Genomic DNA, 22881 nt, shown 5'->3' with positions numbered 1-22881 from the left:
GTGTGCCAAATAGTCAGTAAGCACTTATCAGATGAACAGAAGAGGTTATGATTAAGTTGTTGTCAAAGAACATGCAGAGAAGTGTAGGGAAGGAAGAAGTCTCTCTCTGCCCTTCAAGGTCTCTCAGCTGGAGTAAGAAATTTACACAAGACAGATTAATGGGAAAACCCCCAAAGTTTTATTATTATGTGTTCAGAGGCCCAATAATGAAATTGAGACCAAAGCAATGACCAAGGCAGGCAGTTTTTACGCTTTTTAGACAAAAAGACAATAAATCTGTGAGGAATTGACAGGATAAAATAAAATAGATGTTTGGAAGCTTTAATTAGTATGGAATTCAAAGTGGAATTTGGACCGAGGTAGTAGATTAGTAAAAAAGGCACAAGGTTTGTTTCTATAGCTGTCTCGGCTTTAAAGTTCCTATCTCTGGTGATAAGGATGTCTTCTTACTTCTTAGGACAGAGATGGTACCTTTCACATGGGAGTTTCTTTCTTGCTTTCGGGGGACAGTGGAGAGTCTGAGTGCCCTTGAACGAGCTGTTCTCCAGGTAGCTTCATTTCAAAATAATACGCCATTGTGGTACAGTTTGGCCTGCCTGCTAGTGGCCCCTACAGGAGTAAAGAATCTGAGCAGAATATATTTGTGTGCCACCAAATGTCAGATGGCCTGGTTTTCCTTCTCTCCTCTCTCCCAGGGATTGAAAATGCTACACTGTGCTGTTCTCTTGGCAGTGCTGGTGCTTTGCTGTAGGAAAGGCATGCCTGGACCTTCTGAACACGTTAGAACCCAGATCCGTGGGAGGCGCCAAGGCTGTATTTCTTAGCTCCTCCAAGTCGCCTTAGATATTAGCACCACAGCACTCCAAAATATTGTGCCCACAGAGACGCCTGAGGTTCGTTCACAAAGCACTGGTGGTGATGCTCACGTCTGAGAGCAGGGAGAGTACGCTATGCGGGGGACTCTCTAAATCACCTATGTATATGCTTAATGACCTCCTGAAGCTCGTTTATGAGGCCTCCCAGACACCCGTAACTAAGGCCTTTTCCATACAGCCCCGGAATGGGCCACCGGGTTTCGTCAAATCCGACACCACACCACCAACAGCCAGAGCATCATCTAACTTCCCGATTGGCCCTTTCAGCCTCCACTCCTGGGCTAGCAATGGAGTCACCCTGGCGCATGCGCGTCACCTGCTTCCGGCCGGGGAGCGCGGTGTACCCGCTTTTCCCGCCCGGGTGGAATTCCTGCCCCACTTGCCTCGGCTTGGGCTTGTGTGTGTACAATGGCTCCGGACTCAGGTTCCTTTCCCGAAGAGCCGCTCTTAAAGGTGCTACCCTTAGACGCTAGGGACCGGGGCACGCAGCGCTGTCGCCTGGGCCCGGCCGCCTTCCGCGCCTTGGGCGCACACTTGGGCTCGGCGGTGAAGATCTCTCTGCCCGACGGCGGCTCCTGTCTCTGCGCCGCCTGGCTGCGACGGGATGGAGCAGACGGCTTTGTGCAACTGGATCCGCAGTGTGCGAGCCCCGGGGCGGCTGTGGGGGCTTCGGGGTTCCGGGGGAGTCTCAGTTTACGCAGCCTCCGCCTGGTGCCCTGCCCCTCCCTGCGGCTCCTCACCGTGTGGCCGGTGTTGCGGGAGCGGGCGGGCGCACCCGGTGCCCTGAATCCAGCCGCGGTGCTGGAGGCGGCGCAGGAGCTTCTGAGGAACCGACCGGTCTCCCGGGGCCACGTGGTGGCCGCTCCACCGGGGGCCCCCGGCCCCGTGGCCGCGCTGCACATCGTCAGCGGGGCGCCCAGCCCGGACCCGGCCGGGCTGGTCACCCCTCGCACCCGCATCAGTCTCAGCGGCGTGCCTCCATCCGAAGCGGAGCCGCAGGCCGAGGTGCCCCTGGGGGGCCTTTCGGAGGCGGCCGACTCGCTGCGGGAGCTCCTCCGCCTCCCGCTCCGCTACCCCCGCACCTTGGCGGCCCTGGGGCTAGCACTGCCTCGCGGGGTGCTCCTGGCGGGCCCCCCCGGCGTGGGCAAGACTCAGCTAGTGCGGGCCGTGGTCCGGGAAGCGGGCGCGGAGCTGCTGGCGGTGAGCGCTCCCGCGCTCCAGGGCGCGCGGCCCGGGGAGACCGAGGAGAACGTGAGGCAGGTCTTCGAGCGCGCGCGGGAGCTGGCCAGTCGCAGACCCACCCTCCTCTTCCTGGACGAGGTGGACGCGCTGTGTCCCCGTCGGGGCGGCCCACACCGAGCCGCCGAGAGCCGCGTGGTGGCCCAGGTGTTGACGCTGCTGGACGGCATCAGTGGGGACCGCGAGGTGGTGGTGGTGGCGTCCACCAACCGGCCAGACGCTCTAGACCCAGCGCTGCGCCGACCGGGGAGATTTGACCGAGAGGTAAATAGGCCCGGGCTCTCAGCCCCTTGTCCCTGGAACCCAGGCCTCTTCTGGCATTGGTTGGCTGCCCCGAGGGTTCTGCCACTTAGGTTTGGCAGTCGGGCTGGAGTGGGGCTTTTTGTAATGCAGAGAACACGGTCTCTGCCCTTGTGCAGTCTGTGAGCCAGGACCTGTTTTAGCCCAGAGTCAAATTGTTCCGAGAAGCAAGGTGGCCTTTAGGGATTAATTTTGTTGTGCAGGTCCTGAAGATGAGTACAATCAGTGACGTTAGTTTTTAAGGGAACTAGGTCAGCTGTAAGCATAGTAATTAAACACTTGTGGATTTGGAATAAGAATTTAAAGTAGGATAGCCTCAAGAAATAAGTTTATTGAAATAAAAAGGAAGAAGGACGGAAAGAACTAGATCAAAGCAGGCATTAACTATTCTGAATTTATTCATTCCTTGTGGGGACACCAGCATCCTGTCCCGCAAGTGAGAAATTACCCACAATTGCTCCCTGAGTTGCTGGGAAGATTGAGTATTCAAAGCTGCCCTCTATTTTATAAACTTTAGTCCCAAATTGATTCTTGATGAAATAGTTTGAATAGTGATTAAGTGATGTTTGAACTTTGTGTTAGGATTCTAAAGAGATGGATAATAATTGCACACTGTTAGCTTAATCTGTGCCGAACTTGAGCAGATTTCTTTTTTGCGCTATCTGGTACTTGTCTCCTGAATAAAATCCTTAAGGGCAGGGATCTAGACTATCTGGTTTCCTGCTGCATCCCTGGCTCGCAGAACTTGGTAGGTTCAAAAAAATAACAAAATGTTGTTAAATCAATTACACAGGGCCCCCAATTTAAAATGATTCAACTTAATGGTTTTTCAACTTTATGATGGTCTGAAAGCCATACGCATTCAGTAGAAAATATTATTTCGAATTTTTAATTTTGATCTTTTGCCAGGCTAGCGATATGCGGTAAGATGCTCTCTTATGCTGCTGACAGCCACGAGATAATGAGGGTAAATAATCAACATATTGACCACCATTTTATACCCATACAAACATTATGTTTTTCACTTTCAATACAGTATTTAATAAATTTTATGAAATATTCAAAACTATTATAAAATAGGCTTTGTGCTAGATGATTTTGACCAACCATAGGCTAATGTAAATGCTCTGAGCACATTTAAGTTGGCAAGGCTAAGCTGTGATATTTAGTAGGTTAGGTATATTAAATGCATTATCCACTTACTGTAATTTCAACTTAACGATGAATTTTTTTGGGATGTAACCCCATCTTAAGTTGAGGAAGATCTATATGTAATTTTCATTGTGCAACTATCTAGCCATTGTTATTCCTCTGGAAAATTAGGATTTTAATATATTCAGAATCTGTGGTATGCTTAAGAGTACATAGTTCTGCTTGCAAATTTGTTCACTAAGTTATACACATTTGAGAGGATAAAAATATTACATAATATTTTAAACTGTGGAAACTTTAATTTTTTTTTTTTTTTTGCTTTGCATATAGGTTGTCATTGGGACTCCCACACTTAAACAAAGAAAGGCAATATTCCAAGTGATTACCTCAAAGATGCCCATCTCCAGTCAAGTCGATTTGAGCCTCCTTGCAGAAATGACAGTTGGCTATGTTGGTGCGGACCTGACTGCACTTTGTAGGGAGGCTGCCCTGCATGCTCTCCTTCATAGTGAGAAGGTAGGAAGTATTGATGTGTGACCCTGTGTGTTGATCTTTTCATTACCATAACAGACTAATTTAGGGATTAAACAAGTGGTAAGTACATTTTCTTGGAACTTTAAATACCTTCCACCGCTGTTTCTTATGTATATTTTTACATCTCATCTCCCTGGGACTAGCATATGACTGAACGTGGGGATAGAGGGCTGAGTCTTCCAGGTCTACTAGGGCATGTTCCCTCATTCCCATAGTAACTCCCTAGTGCCAAAGCCCAGAGCAGCCAGGAAAAAGACAGTGTGGCCCAGAAGAGTCAAACATATTTCTTTTTAATTTTTCTTTATTTTGAAGCAATTTCAGACTTAAGAGAAAAGTTGCAAAAATAGTACAAAGAATTTCTGTATATACTTTACCCAGATTCTCCAAATGTAGCATTTTACCAGTTTTACTTTATCTTTTTCTCTTCATCTGTGTTTTTATATATATTTACATATAGATATCTCTCTCTCTCTCTATATATATACATATATATATGTATAACGTGAAACATTTGAGAATATATTGCAGCTATGATGGCCCATTAACCTTAAAATCTTATGTGTATATTTTCTAAAAACAAAGACTTTAACCACAGTACAGTTATCAAGATGAGGAAATTAATACTGACAGACTTTTACCTAATATCTGTAGACTTTATCCAAATTTCACTATCCCATAATTTCCTTTATAGCAGAAATTTTAAAAGGAAAAAAGAAAACAGTAATCCAAGATTGCACATTGCATCTAGCTATCATCATTTCTTAGTGTTTTGTTTTTGTTTTTGTTTTTTCAAGGTTTTATTTATTTTTGAGAGAGAGAGAGCATGAGCAGGAGGGGCAGAGGGAGAAGGAGAGAGAGAAGCTCAGGCAGATTCCTTGGAGTCTGACACGGGGCTCAGTCCAGGACCCTGAAATCATGACCTGAGCTGAAACCCAAGAGTCAGATGCTTAACTGACTGCACCACCCAGGCTCCCCAGTACTCTTTATTTTTTATTTATTTATTTATTTTTTTTAAAGATTTTATTTATTTATTTGACAGAGACAGAGATAGCGAGAGCAGGAACACAAGCAGTGGGAGTGGGAGAGGGAGAAGCAGGCTTCCCATGGAGCAGGGAGCCCGATGTGGGACTCGATCCCAGGACCCTGGGATCATGACCTGAGCCGAAGGCAGACGCTTAACGACTGAGCCACCCAGGCACCCTCCCCAGTACTCTTTAATCTAGAACCATTCTTTAATCTTTCTTTTATGGCTACCTTTTTAATTTTAATTTTTAATTTTAAGAAGATTTTATTTATTTATTTATTTGAGAGAGAGAGAGTGTGTGTGAGCTGGGGGAGGAGCAGAAGGAGAGGAACAAGAAGACTCTGTGCTAAGCGTGGAGCCCAGTGTGGGGCTGGATCCCACAACCTTGAGATCATGACCTGAGCTGAAACCAAGAGTTGGTTGTTTAACCAGGGATATGGCTAATTTTTTAAGACTATAGGTCGTTTATTCTGTACACTATTCCTTAGTTTGGGTTTGATTGATGTTTCCTCATGATTTGATTCAGCTTTGCATTTTGGGCAGGAGGATCACAGAAATACTGTGTTCTCATTGCATCTGTTTTTTCCTTTCTTGTTAATAAATAAATATTTTGTGGGGAAGATAACCTTTTCTAACCCAGGAGAAGATTGGGCACCTGGAATTTTTATTTAAATTTATCTTTGAGGGGTGCCTGGGTGGCTCAGTCGGTTAAGTGTCTGCCTTCAGCTCAGGTCATGATCCCAGCATCCTGGAATCGAGTCCTGTGTCGGGCTCCCCATGCTTCTCCCTCTCCTCCCTGCTCTTGCTCTTTCTTGCTATCTCTGTCGCTATCTCTGTCTCTCTCTCTCAAAAAAATAAATAAAATCTTTAAATTTGTCTTTGATATTAAAATCTTTAAAGATTTTTATTTATTTATTTGACAAAGAGAGACACAGTGAGAGAGGGAACACAAGCAGGGGGAGTGGGAGAGAGAGAAGCAGGCTCCCCGCAGAGCAGGGAGCCTGATGTGGAGCTCGATCCCAGCACCCTGGGATCATGACCTGAGCCGAAGGCAGACGCTTAACGACTGAGCCACCCAGGCGCCCCGATATTGAAATCTTTAATTCATGACTACCTTTCTTAGAAATATTTAGGTTGTTAGCTTAAATATAATAGTTTTCAACACCATGCATTGGAAAATCTCTTCACCTCATATGTAATAAGTAATCCTTAATCCCTAAACCCCTTCAGAAAAAAATTAATTTCAGTACCCTGAGGATTCTGAGATGAAGTTTTCAATCTCTGTTGTAACTATTATAACATTAAAATTGTCCTTTGATCTTGTAATTTCTAAAAATCAATTTGAGTTTGTTTAAATTATAAAAAGATGATTTATCATCCAAAGTTTTGAAAACCTTTTTACCTACATAATTTACATCCTTCCTCATTTCCATTTATTTTTACACATACACTGAAGGTGGGGAAGTTGTTATGTGAACTTGTAAGTCCTCTTCTGGGTTTAGAACCAAAGCTGCTTGAACATTGAATAACACTTCTCATGCATAGAGGTGTGAGACTCTATGCCTTATGAAGGGAGGCGGAGAGTACCAGGGGCTGGGAAGGGAGATTTACATGTAGGATTCCCTCTGCTTTGAGGTTCCAGGTTTGACCTTAAGCACCCTGGCTTAGGTGGATCAGCCAGCTGCTACTTCAGGAGGGGCCTGCCCAGCCATATTTACAAGTGATGACTGAGTTCATAAACAACCAAGGGAAGTGGAAGGAAGAAGGGACAGGAATCTGGGAAGGTACTGGCTTCATCTTTTTCTTCTTTGCCCCTCAGGCAGATGAGGGGCTGCTGCTGCTACTGAGGGCAGCCAAGGAATGTGTTAAAGAATTTGATATGAGGGTAAATCTTAAATATAATAGGTATTATAAATATAAGCAGTTTTTAACAAAACATCTGGTTCACTAGAATGATCAAGGAAATTATAAGAAAGATTCTCTAAAATATAATCTTAAAGTAAAGATGACCTTTTTTTTTTTTTTAAAGATTTATTTATTTATTTTAGAGAGAGTCTTAAGCAGACTCCATGCTAAGCTTGGAGCCCAAGGTGGGGCTGGATCTCACAACCCTGATTTCAAGACCTGAGCCAAAATCAAGAGTCCTATGCTTAACCAACTGCAGCACCCCAAACCCAGCCTTTCTAAGCATAACATAAAACCTAATGGTCAAAAAGGAAATGATTTATTAATTTGACCATTTGGGGATGGCAAAACAATACATAAACAAAGACAAGACAAGAGACAGACTGGAAAAATACTTTTGGCCTATGACAAAAGGACCAATTACCTTGATATAGAGAGAATTCTAACAAATCAATAAGACCAACAATCCAAGAGAAAGTGGGTAATAAAATAAGAACAGGTAGTAGACAGTAAAAGGATTACAAGTAGCCAGTAAACATGAAAATCCTCAACTTCACTTTCTTTAAAAATTAGTCTCTTTCAGGGGTGCCTGGGTAGCAGAGTCGGTTTACCGTCCAACTCTTGGTATTGGCTCAGGTTCTAATCTCAGGGTTGTGAGATCAAGCCCCTCCTCGGGTGTGCTCAGTGCAGAGTCTGCTTGAGATTCTCTCTCCCTCTCCCTCTCCTACATGCACTCTGTCTCACTCTCTCTCTAAAATAAATAAATAAATCTTAGTTATATGTGCTGCCAAAGTGAACAATAAATAAATTTTTAAAAAATAAATCTTTTTTTTTAACTCTTCATTTTGAAATAATTAAAAAGTTTAGGGAGAGTTGCAAAATAGAGAAATCCTGCTAAACCCTCCATCCAAATTCATCAATTTTTAACATTTTCCCAAATCAGCTTTATCATTCTCTCTTTCTCTGTCTCTAAATGTATATGTATACACATATTACTTACTTTTTCTGAATCAATTGAGGATGGGTTGCATACATCATAACCCATTCATTATCCATTTCCTAAGAAAAAGTATGTCCCATATGAGACCACAGTGTGGTTATGTATAATCATTATACTCAGGAAATTTAACACAGAAACAAAACATCATCAGATCTACAGCCCATACTCTGATTTTGGTAGTTGTCTCAGTCTTTTTAGCATTTTTTTCCCTCCAGTACAAGATCTAGTTCATTGTGTTTGGTTTTTAGTTTCTTTTAATCTACAATTCTCCCTTAGCCTTTTTTTTATTATTTTTTTATTTCTTATTATTTTTTAAGATTTTATTTATTTATTTGAGAGAGAATGAGAGAGAGAGAGAGCACATGAGAGGGAGAAGCAGACTCCCTGCTGAGCAGGGAGCCCGATGTGGGACTCGATCCTGGGACTCCAGGATCATGACCTGAGCTGAAGGCAGTCGCTCAACCAACCGAGCCACCCAGGCGCCCCAATTTTTTTTTTTTTTTTTTTTTTAAAGAGGGAGAGAAAGTATGTAGGGCGGAGTGCAGAGGGGGAGAGAGAATCCTAAGCAGGCTCCTGCCGAGCATAGAACCTGACACCGCTTGATCTCACAACCCTGAGATCATGACCTGAGCCGAAACCAAGAGTTGGAAGCTTAACTGACTATGCCACCCAGTCGCCCCAGCTTTTTTTTTTTTAAGATTTTATTTATTTATTCATGAGAGACAGACAGAGAGAGAGAGGCAGAGGGAGAAGCAGGCTCCCCATGGAGCAGGGAGCCCAAAGTGGGACTCGATCCCAGGACCCTGGGATCATGACCTGAGCCAAAGGCAGCCACTTAACCGAGTGAGCCACCCAGGCGCCCCAGCTTTTTTTTTTTTTAATGAGATATTTTACATTGACAGTTTTTAAGGATGCAGGTTAGTGATTTTATAAAATGTCTCTCAATTTGGGTTTGTCTAATATTTTTTCATAGATTCAGGTTACATATGCCGGTTTGGAATACTCCATAAGTGATGGTGTGTCCTTCTTAAGGTATCACATGTGAAAGGACAAGATGTCTCCCTGCCCCTCATTGGTGATGTCCCTAATTGGTGATTGATATGATCAACCAGTCAGGGTTTTGTCCAGTTTCTCCATGGTATAGCTGCTATTTTTCCCTTTGCAACTAATAAGAAATCTATGAGGATGCCCTTTGAGATCACGTTCCTTGTCACACTTCCCCTCCCCTTGTTTTGCATCCATGGATGATTCTTGCCCCGATCAGTCTTTACTATATGTGATTGTAAAAAAGCTGATTTTCTAATTCCATATTCCCTCTACCTCACTGTTGATTGAAGAAATTAACACGATAGTGAGTACCATTTCCTTTGTCACACTGGCAGAAATTTAAAAGTTTGGTAATGCCCAGTGCTGGAGAGGTATGGGAAGAAGAGCTTTATATTAGCGGTGCAGCTTTGAGGGCAGTATGGTAATACCTGTCACAATCGTAAATGTGCATTCTACTTGGAGGAAATATTATATATAATACTTGAACATGTGCACATTTTCAGCTGTAATAACAAAAGACTGGAAACAATCTAATGTACAACAGAAGGATGCAGTTAAATTATGGTACCCTTATACAATGGTGTCTTTTGCAGTTGTCAAAAAGAGTGAGGTTGAACTGTATTAATTGGTAAGAGAAGATTTCTAATATAAGTGAAAAATGCAGGTTAATTGGTACAATAGGGTCCCACTTATGTATCTGTTTGAAAGGATGTGTATATCCGGACTGTTGTGAAACATACTGCTGGGGTACATAGGAAACGGTTGCCATCCTCTAGAGATGCACAGTGGAGAGAGCTGGGGGAGGAGACATTTAATTCTTTTGCCTTGTGTATGAAAGATTTTTTATAATAAAATAGATTTATAAATTCAAAAGAAGGTTTTTTAAAAAAAAAAGAAAAGAAATAATTGTGCTCCTATACCACAAAAAAGGCCCACGTAATTTTTGGTCCTGATTTTGTTTTTGGGGGCATATTTCTTCAGAACAAGGACAACCCGGCTGTTGATGAAGCGGACTTCCTTGAAGCTTTTAAAAAGATTCAACCCTCATCATTTCGAAGTATCGTTGGACTGATGGACATCAAGCCTGTTGGCTGGGAGCAGATTGGTGGCCTCGAAGATGTCAAACTGAAGTTAAAACAGGTGATCAAGTTTGCTTACGCCAGTAGAATGGTAGGGTTTAAGTGTGCCACTTTTGTGATGAAGACAGATCGCAGTTGCTGAGACTATCTTGGCTGCCATCAGTCATGCCATCCTAACGTCACAATCCAAGGGGCCCTTTTTAGTCCTGGTTTAACTGGTCTTCTGTAGGCATCAAATACCATTTTTCATACTTTCCTACCTCACCTTTCTTTTGTTTGTTTTTGCTTTAAAGGCTTTATCATATTGAATGGGATCAGCAGACTTTTCTGTAGAGAGCCGGAGAGTAAATATTTTAGGCTTTGTGGGCCATCCAGTCTCTGTTGCAACCACTCAGCTCTGTCTTCATGGCACGGAGGCAGCCGTAGATAATTCGTAATCATTACTTGTGTTCTGGTAACTTTATTTATGGACATTGAAATCACGTAATTTTCACATGTCACAATATATTCTTTTGATTTTTTTTTTCCAAGCATTTAAAAATGTAAAAATGCGGGGCGCCTGGGTGGCTCAGTTGGTTAAGCGACTGCCTTCGGCTCAGGTCATGATCCTGGAGTCCCGGGATCGAGCCCCGCATCGGGCTCCCTGCTCGGCAGGGAGTCTGCTTCTCCCTCTCCCACTCCCCATTTGTGTTCCCTCTCTCGCTGTGTCTTTCTCTGTCAAATAAATAAATAAAATCTTTAAAAAAAAAAAAAAAAAAAATGTAAAAATGGTTCTTAGTTTGTGGGTGGTAAAATGCAGATTTTTAGTTTGTAGGCCTGAGTTTGCCCTGAGACTGGTAAAAGCACAAAATTATAATACACAGTATGGCCTGGGGGCCTACTGGTTCTCACTGTGGATGCTGAGGGACACAGCTTTCCAGAGGCTCTCACTTGCATTTCAGTTTCAGAAGTTAATTTTGCTAATTTACCTTCAGGTGATCCTGCCATAAAGAACTAGGTTTCTCTAACTGCACATACAAAAGACTGATTTATAAGTATCACTATAATTTATTTATCTTAACTAGAAGCTATTTCTGCATTGAATCGTAGAATCCTTATGTCTGTGGATCAGTGCATTTATGATATTCCCTAATTTTTTACATGCATTGTCTCATTTACTCTTCATGAAGTACATGAGAGATTAGCTACACCTTCCTGTTGCAAACACTCTTTCTTTAGCTTGGAGATGGTAAGCTTTCCTGCCTTTCTGAACATTCCTTCCCCATACCTTAAATGTTAGTGCTCCAAGCTCCTGGGAGGCCTCTGGTTCCATTCTGTGAGTCCATGATCTCAATATCCAGGGCTTCAACTGTCCCCTGAAAACTGTTAACTCGAAAATCTTTATATCCAGTGCAGATAGTTCTTTTGATCATCAGCATTGCTTAGCTGCTTGCCTACCAGGTAACTTACAGGGATCTCAAACTCAGCATGTCCAAAACTCAGCTAAGGAGTCCCACCACCATACCTGGATTCCCTACCTCTGTGAATACAGCCAGCCACCCATGTGATAAGTCAGAAACCCATTTTCTAGGGGTGAGTGGGTGGCTCAGTTGGTTGAGCGTCTGATTCTTCGTTTCAGCTCAGGTCATGATCTCAGGGTCATGGGATCGAGCCCGATGTTGGACTCTGTGCTCAGTGCAGAGTCTGCTTCAGATTTTTTCTCCCTCTCCCTCTGCTCTTCCCCTCCCCGCTCATGCTCTCTCTCTCTCAAATAAATAAAAGCTTAAAAAAAAAAAAAGAAACCCATCTTCTAAATGCCTGGGTCCTGTCATATGTATGTGCAACTTCCCCTCTGGATTTAGAACATAGTCCCTGCATAAAAGAGTTACATTTTGTTTCAAGTCCATCCCTTTGACACCATTGCCACTGCTTGTGACACATCAGGCTTTACTATTTTTGTAGTCTGAGTCATTCCAAGGGACTTCTAACTGGTCTCCCTCCTCTGGTTTTATTTCTTCCCAGTCCATTCCCCATACTGCTTCCTCAATGTTGACTAAAACTTTCAAGGTGCAGCACAGTCTGACTCCTTCCACTTCAACTCTCTTGTTCTTTGCTTCCCCCATTCTCCCCCTCTGTTCCTGCTTACTGGTGAGATGAATTAGAGTTTCATGTGTCTCTGTGTGTACTGTTCCTTCTCTGTGGAATGCCCTTTGCTGGCCTCATTGTTAGTTTACAAGTCTGTCTCCCCAACTAAAATCTGGGTTCCCTTGGTACAGGGATCTTATCTTTTATAGAAAGGCAATACATCAGTAGTTAAGAGTTTGTACTTCTTGATCTACACTGCCTGGGGTCAGTCTCAGTTCTGCTTGCCTCACTAGAAATAAGACCTGGGCAAGTTACTTAACTTTTGTAAGCCTGAGCTTCTGCATCTGTAAAATTATGATGATAATAAAATCACCTACCTCAGAGGTAAAGGGGACTTGTTTACTATTTAGTTAACATTTGTGGAGTGCCGACTTTGTGAAGGTGTCATTCTATGTATGGCTTTTTTTTTTTTTTTTTAAGATTTTATTTTATTTATTTGACAGAGAGAGAGAGAGACAACTAGAGAGGGAACACAAGCAGGGGGAGTGAGAGAGGGAGAAGCAGGCCTCCCGCCGAGCGGGGAGCCCGATGCGGGGCTCGATGCGGGGCTCGATCCCAGGACCCCGGGACCATGACCTGAGCCGAAGGCAGACGCTTAACTACTGAGCCACCCAGGCGCCCCTATGTATGGCTATTTAGAGGTCAGCTTTATTTACATTCTAGCAGGAGCAGAATGACAAAATCAACATGGAAAAATAGTTTCAGATAGTGAATGAGTAAGTGCTCCCAAAGTAAAAGATGGGCAGTAGCGTAGAGTGGCTAGGGGGGTGGGGGTGGGTGTTCTGCTTTAGAGTGGTTAGGGAAGACCTCTCCAAGAAAATGACATTTGAGCTGAGACTGAATGATGAGGGATGGCCACATAGAGAACTTGAAGGAGTGTTCAGATAGAGAGAGAATAGCAAATAAAGGCCCTAAGATGGGAACAGAATGGGTGTTTGGGAAATAGGCTATGTAAAGCCTTATAATGACTGGCAGGAAGGATTTGGATTTTATTCTAATTCTGATGGGAGGTCATTGAAGGATTTTAAGCAGGAAATGATATGATCTGACTTAGGTTATAAGATCACTGGTTGGTGCATGGAGAATGAACTGCATTTCCAGCTTATAACAGATACCTAAGAATTATTGAGTGGACAAATGAATTTACTGAATTATTTGATGCTTTATCATTACACTAAAATAACGGTCTCTTTTTGTGTACCTACAGAGTATCGAGTGGCCTCTAAAATTCCCTCGGGAATTTGTCCGGATGGGCCTGACACAACCAAAGGGGGTTCTCCTGTACGGTCCCCCTGGATGTGCTAAAACCACCCTGGTGAGGGCGCTGGCCACAAGCTGTCATTGTTCTTTTGTTTCCGTGAGCGGTGCTGATCTCTTTTCTCCTTTTGTTGGAGACTCAGAAAAAATCTTGTCTCAGGTTTGTTTATTTTCCCCATGTAGTTAAGTGTCCTTTTGAATTTTCATGGCCTGCTTTAAGGATAAACCTTAGTTATTAAAAATATTACTGGCCTTTTTATTAATTAGAAAAGTTATATAGATTTGTTTATAGAAAATTTAGGAAATGTAGGAAATCATCACAAAGAAATCATTTGTAATCTCTACCTACTGTTAACATTTTGGTGAATTTGCTTTATTTTTTTTGTTTTTCTTTTAAGATTGAGGGTAGATTATGTCTTTATCATGATTTTTTAATCATTATCACTTTTAAAACTCCATAGTATTAAGTATTTTTTGAAAATACGATTTTTAACCTGTAGTAATACTGACTTGTTTCTTGTTCTATTTATTCATTCCCCAATTCTTAGACATTTAGCATCTTTCTCTTTTTATATTTTAAAAATTATAAGTAGTAATGCAGAAAGCATATATTCACTGGAATATTAAATAATGTGTGGCTTTTCAATAATTTCATTTTCCTAAACAAAGGTATTTCGACAAGCAAGAGCAAATACTCCAGCAATTGTGTTTTTGGATGAGATTGATTCAATCTTGGGCTCTCGATCCATCAGCAGAACAGAATGTAATGTTCAAGAACGTGTTCTTTCTGTTCTTCTAAATGAATTAGATGGTGTGGGACTGAAGACTATAGAGAGAAGAGGAAGTAAATCAGATCAACAGGGTAAATACAAGGAGCTGAAAAAAAATGAAGAGGTATTTATTAGCCAGAATATACCAAAAACCCAGGCCAGCATTAAATACAGTGCATATACACTAGCTTTTCCTATGCTGGATGCATCTCATAGAACAAATTATATAATTTCAGTTTGACTCTGTTTGGATTTCTACAGACCTGCTAAAAATTGTGATTTGGCTAGGAAGGAGGTAAATTTTGTAATAAGTTATCTTAAATATATATGAATGTGAATTTTATTTTTCCTAAGATTTAGAAACATAACTTTACACATTGCTAATAGAAAGGGAATTTATTCTTATTTTTATATCCTGAAGAACCAGTGTTCATCCCTTTCTAAAAATTTTTATATGAAACAAAACAAAACATTGTTATTACTAATGATCTTACTAATTTAAAACTTCCAATTTTCTTGAGTAATGGGTTTCCTTAGTTATAATGAAATGAAAATGACCTTGGAAGTCCCTTCCTCCCTTTCAGAGTCTCTTTCTAAATAGTTTGATATCCTTAAGTTATCCAATGGATAATTTTTCATTTATTCTTTCATTGTTTTTAACCTTGTTTCCCATTTGAAAAAAATCATTCCATGGAAGGAGAGTCTTACAGCTCCTTAAGAACATATGATACTAGAATTTGAAGGGACCCATGAGGTATTCTAATGAAATTTTCTCATAATGCAGGAATTCCTTCTACAGTATCTGACCAGTATTTAGTCAGCCTCTGCTAAAATACTTGCAGATATAGGGAACTCACTACTTTGAGAGATCACATTACTGGGGAACCACTCTGATTATTCAGTTCAATTTAAAAGAAATTTTTTTTTTAATTCCAGTGTAGTTAACATACAGTATTATATTAGTTTCAGGTGTACAATACAGTGATTCCGCAATTCCATATATTACTCAGTGCCCATCGAGATAAGTGTACTCTTTAATCCCCATCACCTATTTCCCCCATCCCCCACCATCTCCCCTCCCCTCTGTTTATTCTCTATAGTTAAGAGTCTTTTTTGGTTTGTCTCTCTTTTTTTTCCTTTGTTTTGTTTCTTAAACTCCACATGAGTTAGATCATATGGTATTTGTCTTTCTCTGACTGGCTTATTTCGCTTAGCATAATACTATACTCTAGAGCCATCCATGTTGTTGCAAATGGCAGGACTTCATTCTTTTTATGGTTGAATAATATTCCTGTGTGTGTGTGTGTATGTGTGTATGTGTACACCACATCTTTATTGATGGACTCTTGGGCTGCTTCCATAATTTGGCTATTATAAATAATGCTGTAGTAAACATGGGGATGCATATATCCCTTCGAATTAGTGTTTTCATAGTCTGGGTAAATACCCAGTAGTGTGATTACTGGATCATAGGGTAGTTCTGTTTTTAATTTTTTGAGAAACCTCCATACTGTTTTCCACAGTGGCTGCACCAGTTTGCATTCCCACCAGCAGTGCACAAGGGTTCCTTTTTCTCTACAATGCTTGTTGTTCCTTGTGTTTGTGATTTTAGCTATTCTGACAGGTGTGAGGTGATATCTCATTGTGGTTTTGATTTGCATTTCCCTGATGATGAGTGATATTGAGCTTCTTTTCATGTATCTGTTAGCCATCTGTATGTCTTTAGAGAGATGGTCTGTTCATGTCTTTTGTCCATTTTTAAATTGGATTATTTGTGTGTGTTATATAAGTTATTTATATATTTTGGGTACTAATCCTTTATTGGATATGTCATTTGTAAATATCTTCTCCCATACAGTAGGTTGTCTTTTGTTTTGTTGATTATTTCCTTTGTTGTGCAGAAGCTTTTTATTTTGATAGTCCCAATAGTTTATTTTCACTTTTATTTCCCTTGTATCAGGAGACAAGAAAGATGTTGTTATGGCTGGTGTCAGAGAAATTATTACCTGTGCTCTCTTCAAGGATTTTTATGGTTTCAGGTCTCACATTGAGGTCCTTAATCCATTTTGAGTTTATTTTTGTGTATGGTTTAAGAAAATGGTCCAGTTTCAGGGTGCCTGGGTGGCTCAGTCAGTTAGGCATCCAACTCTTGATTTTGACTCAGGTCATGGTGTCCGGGTCTTGAGATTGAGCCCTGCGTTGGACTCCGAGCTCTGCTTAAGATTCTTTCCTTCTCCCTTTCCCTCTGCCTCTCTCCCCGCTCACATGCTCTTTCTCTCTTCCTCTCTCTCTCTCAAATAAATAAATAAATCTTTTTTTTTTAAAAGCAAGAAAGTGGTCCAGTTTCATTCTTTTGCATGTTGCTGTCCGGTTTTCCTAACACCATTTGTTGAAGAGCCTTTTTCTCACTGCATATTCTTACCTCCTTTGTCAAAGATTTGTTGGCCGTATAATCGTGGGCTGATTTCTGGCCTTATTTCTGGGCTTTCTGTTTTGTTCTGTTGATCTGTGTGTCTATTTTTGTGCCAGTACCACACTGTTTGATGACTACAGCTTTGTAATATAACTTGAAATCTGGAATTGTGATGCCTCCAGCTTTGTTTTTCTTTTTCAAGGTTGCTTTGGCTATTTGGGGTCTTTTGTGATTCCATACAAATTTTAGGATTGTTCTAGTTCTGTGAGAAAGGCTATTGGTATTTTTATATGGATTGCATTAAATCTGTAGATTGCTTTGGGTAGTATGGGCATGTTAACAATATTTATTCTTCAAATCCATGAGCATGGACTGTCTATTTGTATCATCTTCAGTTTCTTTCATCACTGTTTTATAATTTCACAATACAGGTCTTTCACTTCCTCGGTTAAGTTTATTCCTAGGTATTTTATTATTTTTGGTATAATTGTAAGTGGGATTATTTTCTTAATTTCTCTTTCTGCTGCTTCATTATTAATATATAGAAATGCAACAGATTTCTGTACATTGATTTTGTATCCTGTGACCTTACTGAATTTATTTCTCAGTTCTGGTAGTTTTTTGGTGGAGTCTAGGGTTTTCTGTATAGAGTATCATCTCATCTGCAAATAGTGGAAGTTGACTTCTTCCTTGCTGTTTTGGATGTCTTTATTTCTTTTTTTTGTCTGATTGCTGTGGCTAGGAGTTCCAGTACTATGTTGAATAAAAGTGGTGGGGTGGACATCCTTGTCTTGTTCCGGACCTTAGGGGAAAAAGCTCTCAGTTTTTTTACCATTGACTATGATGTTAGCTGTTGGTTTTTTTTATATGGCCTCTATTATGCTGAGGTATGTTCCCTCTAAACTTACTTTGTTGAGAGTTTTTATCATGAATGGATGTTGTACTTTGTCAAATGCTTTTCCTGCATCTGTTGAAATGATCATATGGTTCTTGTTCTTTCTCTTATTGATGTATCATGTTGATTGATCTGTAAGTACTGAACCACCCTTGCATCCTAGGAATAAATCCCATTTGATCATGGTGAATGATTTTTTTAATGTATTGTTGAATTTAGTTTGCTAGTATTTTGTTGAGGATTTTTGCATCTAATGTTCATCAGAGATACTGGCCTTTAGTTCTCTTTTTTTGTGGTATTTTTATCTGGTTTTGGTATCGGGGTAATGCTGGCCTCATAGAATGATTTTGGAAGTTTTCCTTCCTCTTCTATTTTTTGGGATAGGTTGAGAATAGGTTTTAACTCTTTTTTAAATGTTTGGTAGAATTCCCTAGAAGCCATCTGGTCCTGGACTTTTGTTTGTTGGGAGTTCAACAAACAATTTTGAATGCTTAGTGTGTGTAAGGTGTTGCTCTGGCTGCTTTTCTGTATTTCTTATCTTTATCTAGGATTTATATATCTGCAGCTTATGTTGTCATATTTCTGTCTCTAGAAAGAAAAATAAATAAAAAGCAAAGTAAATCTCTCTCTTGCAGGACATGAGAGCCAGTGATTCATAGCCATACATCTCCACCTGTTAGTCACATGCTTTGTCTTTTCAAATCATCCATTTAGGTTATAATCATTCTTTGGGGCTCACGTGCCTTCAGTAGATATTCTCTGCTGTGGTATAAGGTTTTCCATTGGTTCTCATATCTCCTAGAGAGATGTCCCTCAGGATTGGCCAGTCCCTTCACCACACACAAAGTAGTTCTTTGATTAATAATTTGTTTTAGCATATATTGATATCAAGAAGGTGGTCTGGATAGGAGATATAAGCATTCCAGTCCCAAGAAAAGGATATGCTTATTTAAAAATAAATGGACCGTCTGATTTATAATTTCTTAAAATTTTAACAATTAACAGTTTACTGACATTACTTTGTGTTGGTGTTTTCCCTCAGAGTTTCAAGAAGTTTTTAACAGAAATGTCATGATTGTTGCTGCAACAAATAGACCTGATGTATTAGATGATGCCTTGTTACGACCTGGAAGATTAGATAAGATTATTTATATTCCACCTCCAGATGAAAAGGTAATCATTGTACATGTTTAGTCTGTGTGTGGATTCTTAACACATCAATGTCTGAGCTCTAAGGAGCCTAGCAGAATTGAATCCCAAACTAGATATATGTGTATGTGGTACGTGTCTTATACCAGGTTCTGCAGTCTTCCCTTGCCTGGTGGCCCTTCATAAAAATCATAATTTTGATCTGCTTTTGCTGGGTACTCTAGGCTTATTTTCAGAGAAACATAAGCATATAAGTAAAGTAGTTCTACCTTATTTCATTGTTGTGGCAGACTCAAAATACCGAGTTTGTTAAGTATAATCACCATTATTTTACAACTAGAATGGAGGAATCCTAAAGTGTTAAAAGCATTTGGGAGATAATTTGCATCAGTATCCTTATTTTACAGTGGGAAAGTCTGAGATTAGAGAGATTACACAGTGTATCCATAGTCAAAGAATCAGTAATTCTTTGCCCTTAACATCCACAGCCACCAGCAGGGAATGGTTAAAAACAAAGAATGAATTTTTTCCTTCCTTCCTTAAAAAAAAAAAAAAAATTTAAATGTCTATTTTTTTTTTTTTTTTATTCATGAGAGATAGAGAGAGAGAGGCAGAGGCAGAGGGAGAAGCAGGCTCCCCGCGGAGCAGGGAGCCCGACGCGGGACTTAAATGTCTATTTTTAAATCGTGTCTAGATAATTCATGTTTTTGCTTTTTTTTTTTTAAAGATTTCATTTATTTATTTGAGAGACAGAATGAGAGAGAGAGAGGCCATGAGAGGGGGGAGAGTCAGAGGGAGAAGCAGACTCCCTGCCGAGCAGGGAGCCCGCTGTGGGACTGAGCCAAAGGCAGTCGCTTAACCAACTGAGCCACCCAGGCGCCCGTGTTTCTGCTTTTTAAACCATGTCTGATAACACTATTTGTACCCAGAACAGGGACTCATCATGTCTCTTAAAGAAATTTAGCTATAGTTGACTATTTTAAAAATTACTATAAAAGTATTAAAAGTTTATCATGTTATTATTTTTACCATTATCATATGAGCCATTGATGAGTTATTCTTTCTTACCTCTTCAGAAGTGATTCTTATTGTTTGATTATTAAATAAATACATAAACTTCCTCTGTAGTATGACAGGAAACACTAACTTAAGATATCTTAATATAGCTTTGTGTCAGATGTAAATGTTATAAGATTATAAACATACTGTTTTTAATTTTTTTTCCAGGGCAGGCTTTCTATTTTGAAAGTCTGTACAAAAAACATGCCAATGGAGCCTGATGTTTCCTTAGAAAACCTAGCAGCAGAAACCTGTTTTTTCTCTGGTGCTGATCTTGGAAACCTTTGCAAAGAAGTAAGTTAATTAGATCTTCATTCACTTGGCAGCATTTACTAAAAGATTCCTATGTGGCAAGCACTGTGTAAGGTGAAACAGACAGCTACGACCCCTCTCTCTCCTTCCCTCCCCTCCATGAGCTTACAGGTTTGTGGCAGGTTGCAGAGAGGCAAATTGTAATACTGCATTGGCAATTGAAAATATGTGGTTAATCAGGAAGTTTAGGGTGTTGTGGGAGCACCTGGGAAGGACATCGACCCAGACTTGGGGGCATCAGAGAAGGCTTTCTGAGAGAGGGCATGTGTAAAGTGAAATTGGAAGGATGATGAGAGAGTTGACAAGGCTAAGGGAGGGAAGAGGGGGTGGTGTTGAGGCGGAGGGAACAAAATGTGTGGACGACTGGAGTGAGAGATGACATTGAAGAGCTGGGAAGTGGCCAGATCACACAGGTCCTTGTAAGCCACTTTAAGGGATTTAGACTTTATTTTGAGAGCAAAAGAAGCCATCGTAGGTGTTTCCCTTTCCATAAACTTTTATTAAATGTACTATTCAGAAAAAAGCACAGATCATTAGGATACAGTTCATTAAATTAACATAAAATGAACACACTTGTATAACTAGAGAGAGAACATTATCAATGCCCTGGAAGCTTCTCTTGGGGCTTTCCCAGTTTCCCTCCCAAAAGGGAACCACACTCCTGACTTCTAGCACTGGAGATTAGTTTTGTCTGCTTTTGAACTTTCTATAAATAGGACCATATATACTTTTATGTTTGCTTTTTTAACTCAAGATTATGTTTGTGAAATTCATCTGTGGTTTTGCGTATAGTGGTAGTTTGTGCATTTCCATCGCTTTGTAATATTCTGGTTTATGAATATACTGCATTTATTCATCCATTTTTTTGAACATTTGGGTTACTACTTTTTTGTTATAAATTATGCTGCTTTGGGGCGCCTGGGTGGCTCAGTTGGTTAAGCGACTGCCTTCAGCTCAGGTCATGATCCTGGAGTCCCTGGATCGAGTCCCGCATCGGGCTCCCTGCTCGGCAGGGAGTCTGCTTCTCCCTCTGACCCTCCCCCACTCTCATGTGCTCTCTCTCTCTCATTCTCTCTCTCTCAAATAAATAAAATCTTTAAAAAAAAATTATGCTGCTATGAACAATCTTGCATGTGTCTGTTAGTACATACGTGTAGATATGTCTGTTTTATATATGTATATACCTACAAAGAGAATTGCTGTGTCATAGAGTATGTGTTTGATCTTTTCCTTTATGATCAGTGCTGTGTCCTGTTTAAAAACTCCCTACTGTGAAACCAGGAAGATAGTCTCTCATCTTTAAATATGTAAATGGGCTCACAGTTTATATATTTTGCTGCAACTTGGCTTTTTCTTTTTTCCCACTTAAGGCTAGAATTTAATGTAGAAGAAATTATGGTCTGTTAAGACAACTTTTAATCATCTTACTTAACTTTTTAATATTTTTAATGTCATGAATATTGGAATTCTGAGAAGTGGGACTGAGGTTTTTACCCTCAGATTTTGAAGTATTACCATAAATTGTGGTGGCGCCTGGGTGGCTCAGTCAGTTAAGCCTCTGCCTTCGGCTAAGGTCATGATCTCAGGGTCCTGGGATGGAGCCCCATGTTGGGATCCCTGCTCAGCAGGGAGTCTGCTTCTCCCTCTGCCTCAACCCCTCCTCCCCGTTTGTGCTCTCTCTCTCAAATTAAATAAAATCTTCAAAAAAAATTTCTTTAAATAAAGTGTTACCATAATTTGTAAAAAAAAAAAAAAATGAGCATATTAATTATTTCCTGTTGTTTGTCTCTTATAGGCTGCCTTGCTGGCTCTGCAAGAAAATGGACTAGAAGCAACCACCGTGAAACAAGAGCACTTTCTAAAATCACTGAAGACTGTAAAGCCGTCCTTAAGTCCCAAGGACTTGACTTTATATGAGAACTTATTTCAGAAACAAGGATTTTCTAACTTAGAGGATATTTAAAAACTATGTTACATCCCTGACCAAGGATTAATTTAAGTGTAAATTTGTCTTATAGTTTGCAGCTTCGCACTTTTAGAGTTTGTGTGCGTTATTTCGTGTAAATAAAAAACTTTGTACCTGATAAGCTAAAGTTCATCTTATTTCTAAAAAGTATATTAAAATACTATAATTTGGGAAGAAAGTATATGTATGTTGACTTTTTTTTAAAGACTCTGTCAGAGAGAGAGCACAAGCAGGGGGAGTGGCAGGCGGAGGGAGAAGCCAACTTCCCGCTGAGCAGGGAGCCCGATGCAGGGATCAATCCCAGGACCCTGGGATCATGACCTGAGCCAAAGGCAGACACTTAACCGTCTGAGCCACCCAGGCGCCCCTGATTTTTTTTTTTTTTTAAGATTTTATTTTTAAGTAATCTCTACACCCAATGTGGAGCTCAAATTTTTTACCCCAAGATCAAGAGTGCATATTCTACCAACTGATCCAGCCAGGCACCCCTGTATGTTGATTTTTATAGTGGGAATGGTGGTTGCTTTTGTTTGTTTTGGGTTGATTGCTTTTTTTAACTGTATTTTGAAACAATTTCATACTTACAGAAAAGTTGCAAGAATAATACAAAGAACTCATGTGCTCTTAAACCAGAATCACCAATTTTTAACCTTTTGCCATATTTGCTTTCTCCCTCCTTTTTTATATATACATACACACACACACATATATGTACACACACAGTATTTTTAAGAATAGATTTTATGCATCATGCCCCTCTACCCCTCAATACTTCAGGGTT

The 22881-nt window shown here is 40.5% G+C and overlaps 1 protein-coding gene across 3 annotated transcripts; it reads left to right on the top strand.

Annotated features, from left to right (window-relative positions):
• The first annotated feature begins 1224 nt into the window (after positions 1-1224).
• AFG2B (AFG2 AAA ATPase homolog B) lies at positions 1225-22213 on the top strand. Of its 3 annotated transcripts, none has more exons than XR_008508057.2 (8): positions 1225-2378; positions 3897-4082; positions 10058-10216; positions 13487-13696; positions 14206-14430; positions 18657-18787; positions 19991-20116; positions 21930-21984. XR_008508057.2 is itself a non-coding variant. In XM_045900151.3 (8 exons), the coding sequence occupies exons 1-8, from the start codon at positions 1284-1286 to the stop codon at positions 22095-22097; spliced, it is 2166 nt and encodes a 721-aa protein (XP_045756107.2). In that variant the 5' UTR covers positions 1228-1283; the 3' UTR covers positions 22098-22213. The 3 variants fall into 3 exon arrangements, 2 of the variants coding, with proteins under 2 accessions (XP_045756107.2, XP_045756105.2); XM_045900151.3 differs by having other exon boundaries at positions 1228-2378; positions 13487-13594; positions 14206-14398; positions 21930-22213; XM_045900149.3 differs by having other exon boundaries at positions 1229-2378; positions 14206-14398; positions 21930-22213.
• The last annotated feature ends 668 nt before the right edge of the window (positions 22214-22881 follow it).

This window comes from Mirounga angustirostris, unplaced genomic scaffold (genome assembly GCF_029215605.1).
Source record: "Mirounga angustirostris isolate CCGP_5_RB_7025 unplaced genomic scaffold, mMirAng1.0.hap1 SCAF_9, whole genome shotgun sequence".
NCBI classification, from domain to species: Eukaryota; Metazoa; Chordata; class Mammalia; order Carnivora; family Phocidae; genus Mirounga; species Mirounga angustirostris.
This window is presented reverse-complemented; position numbering and strand designations above follow the sequence as displayed.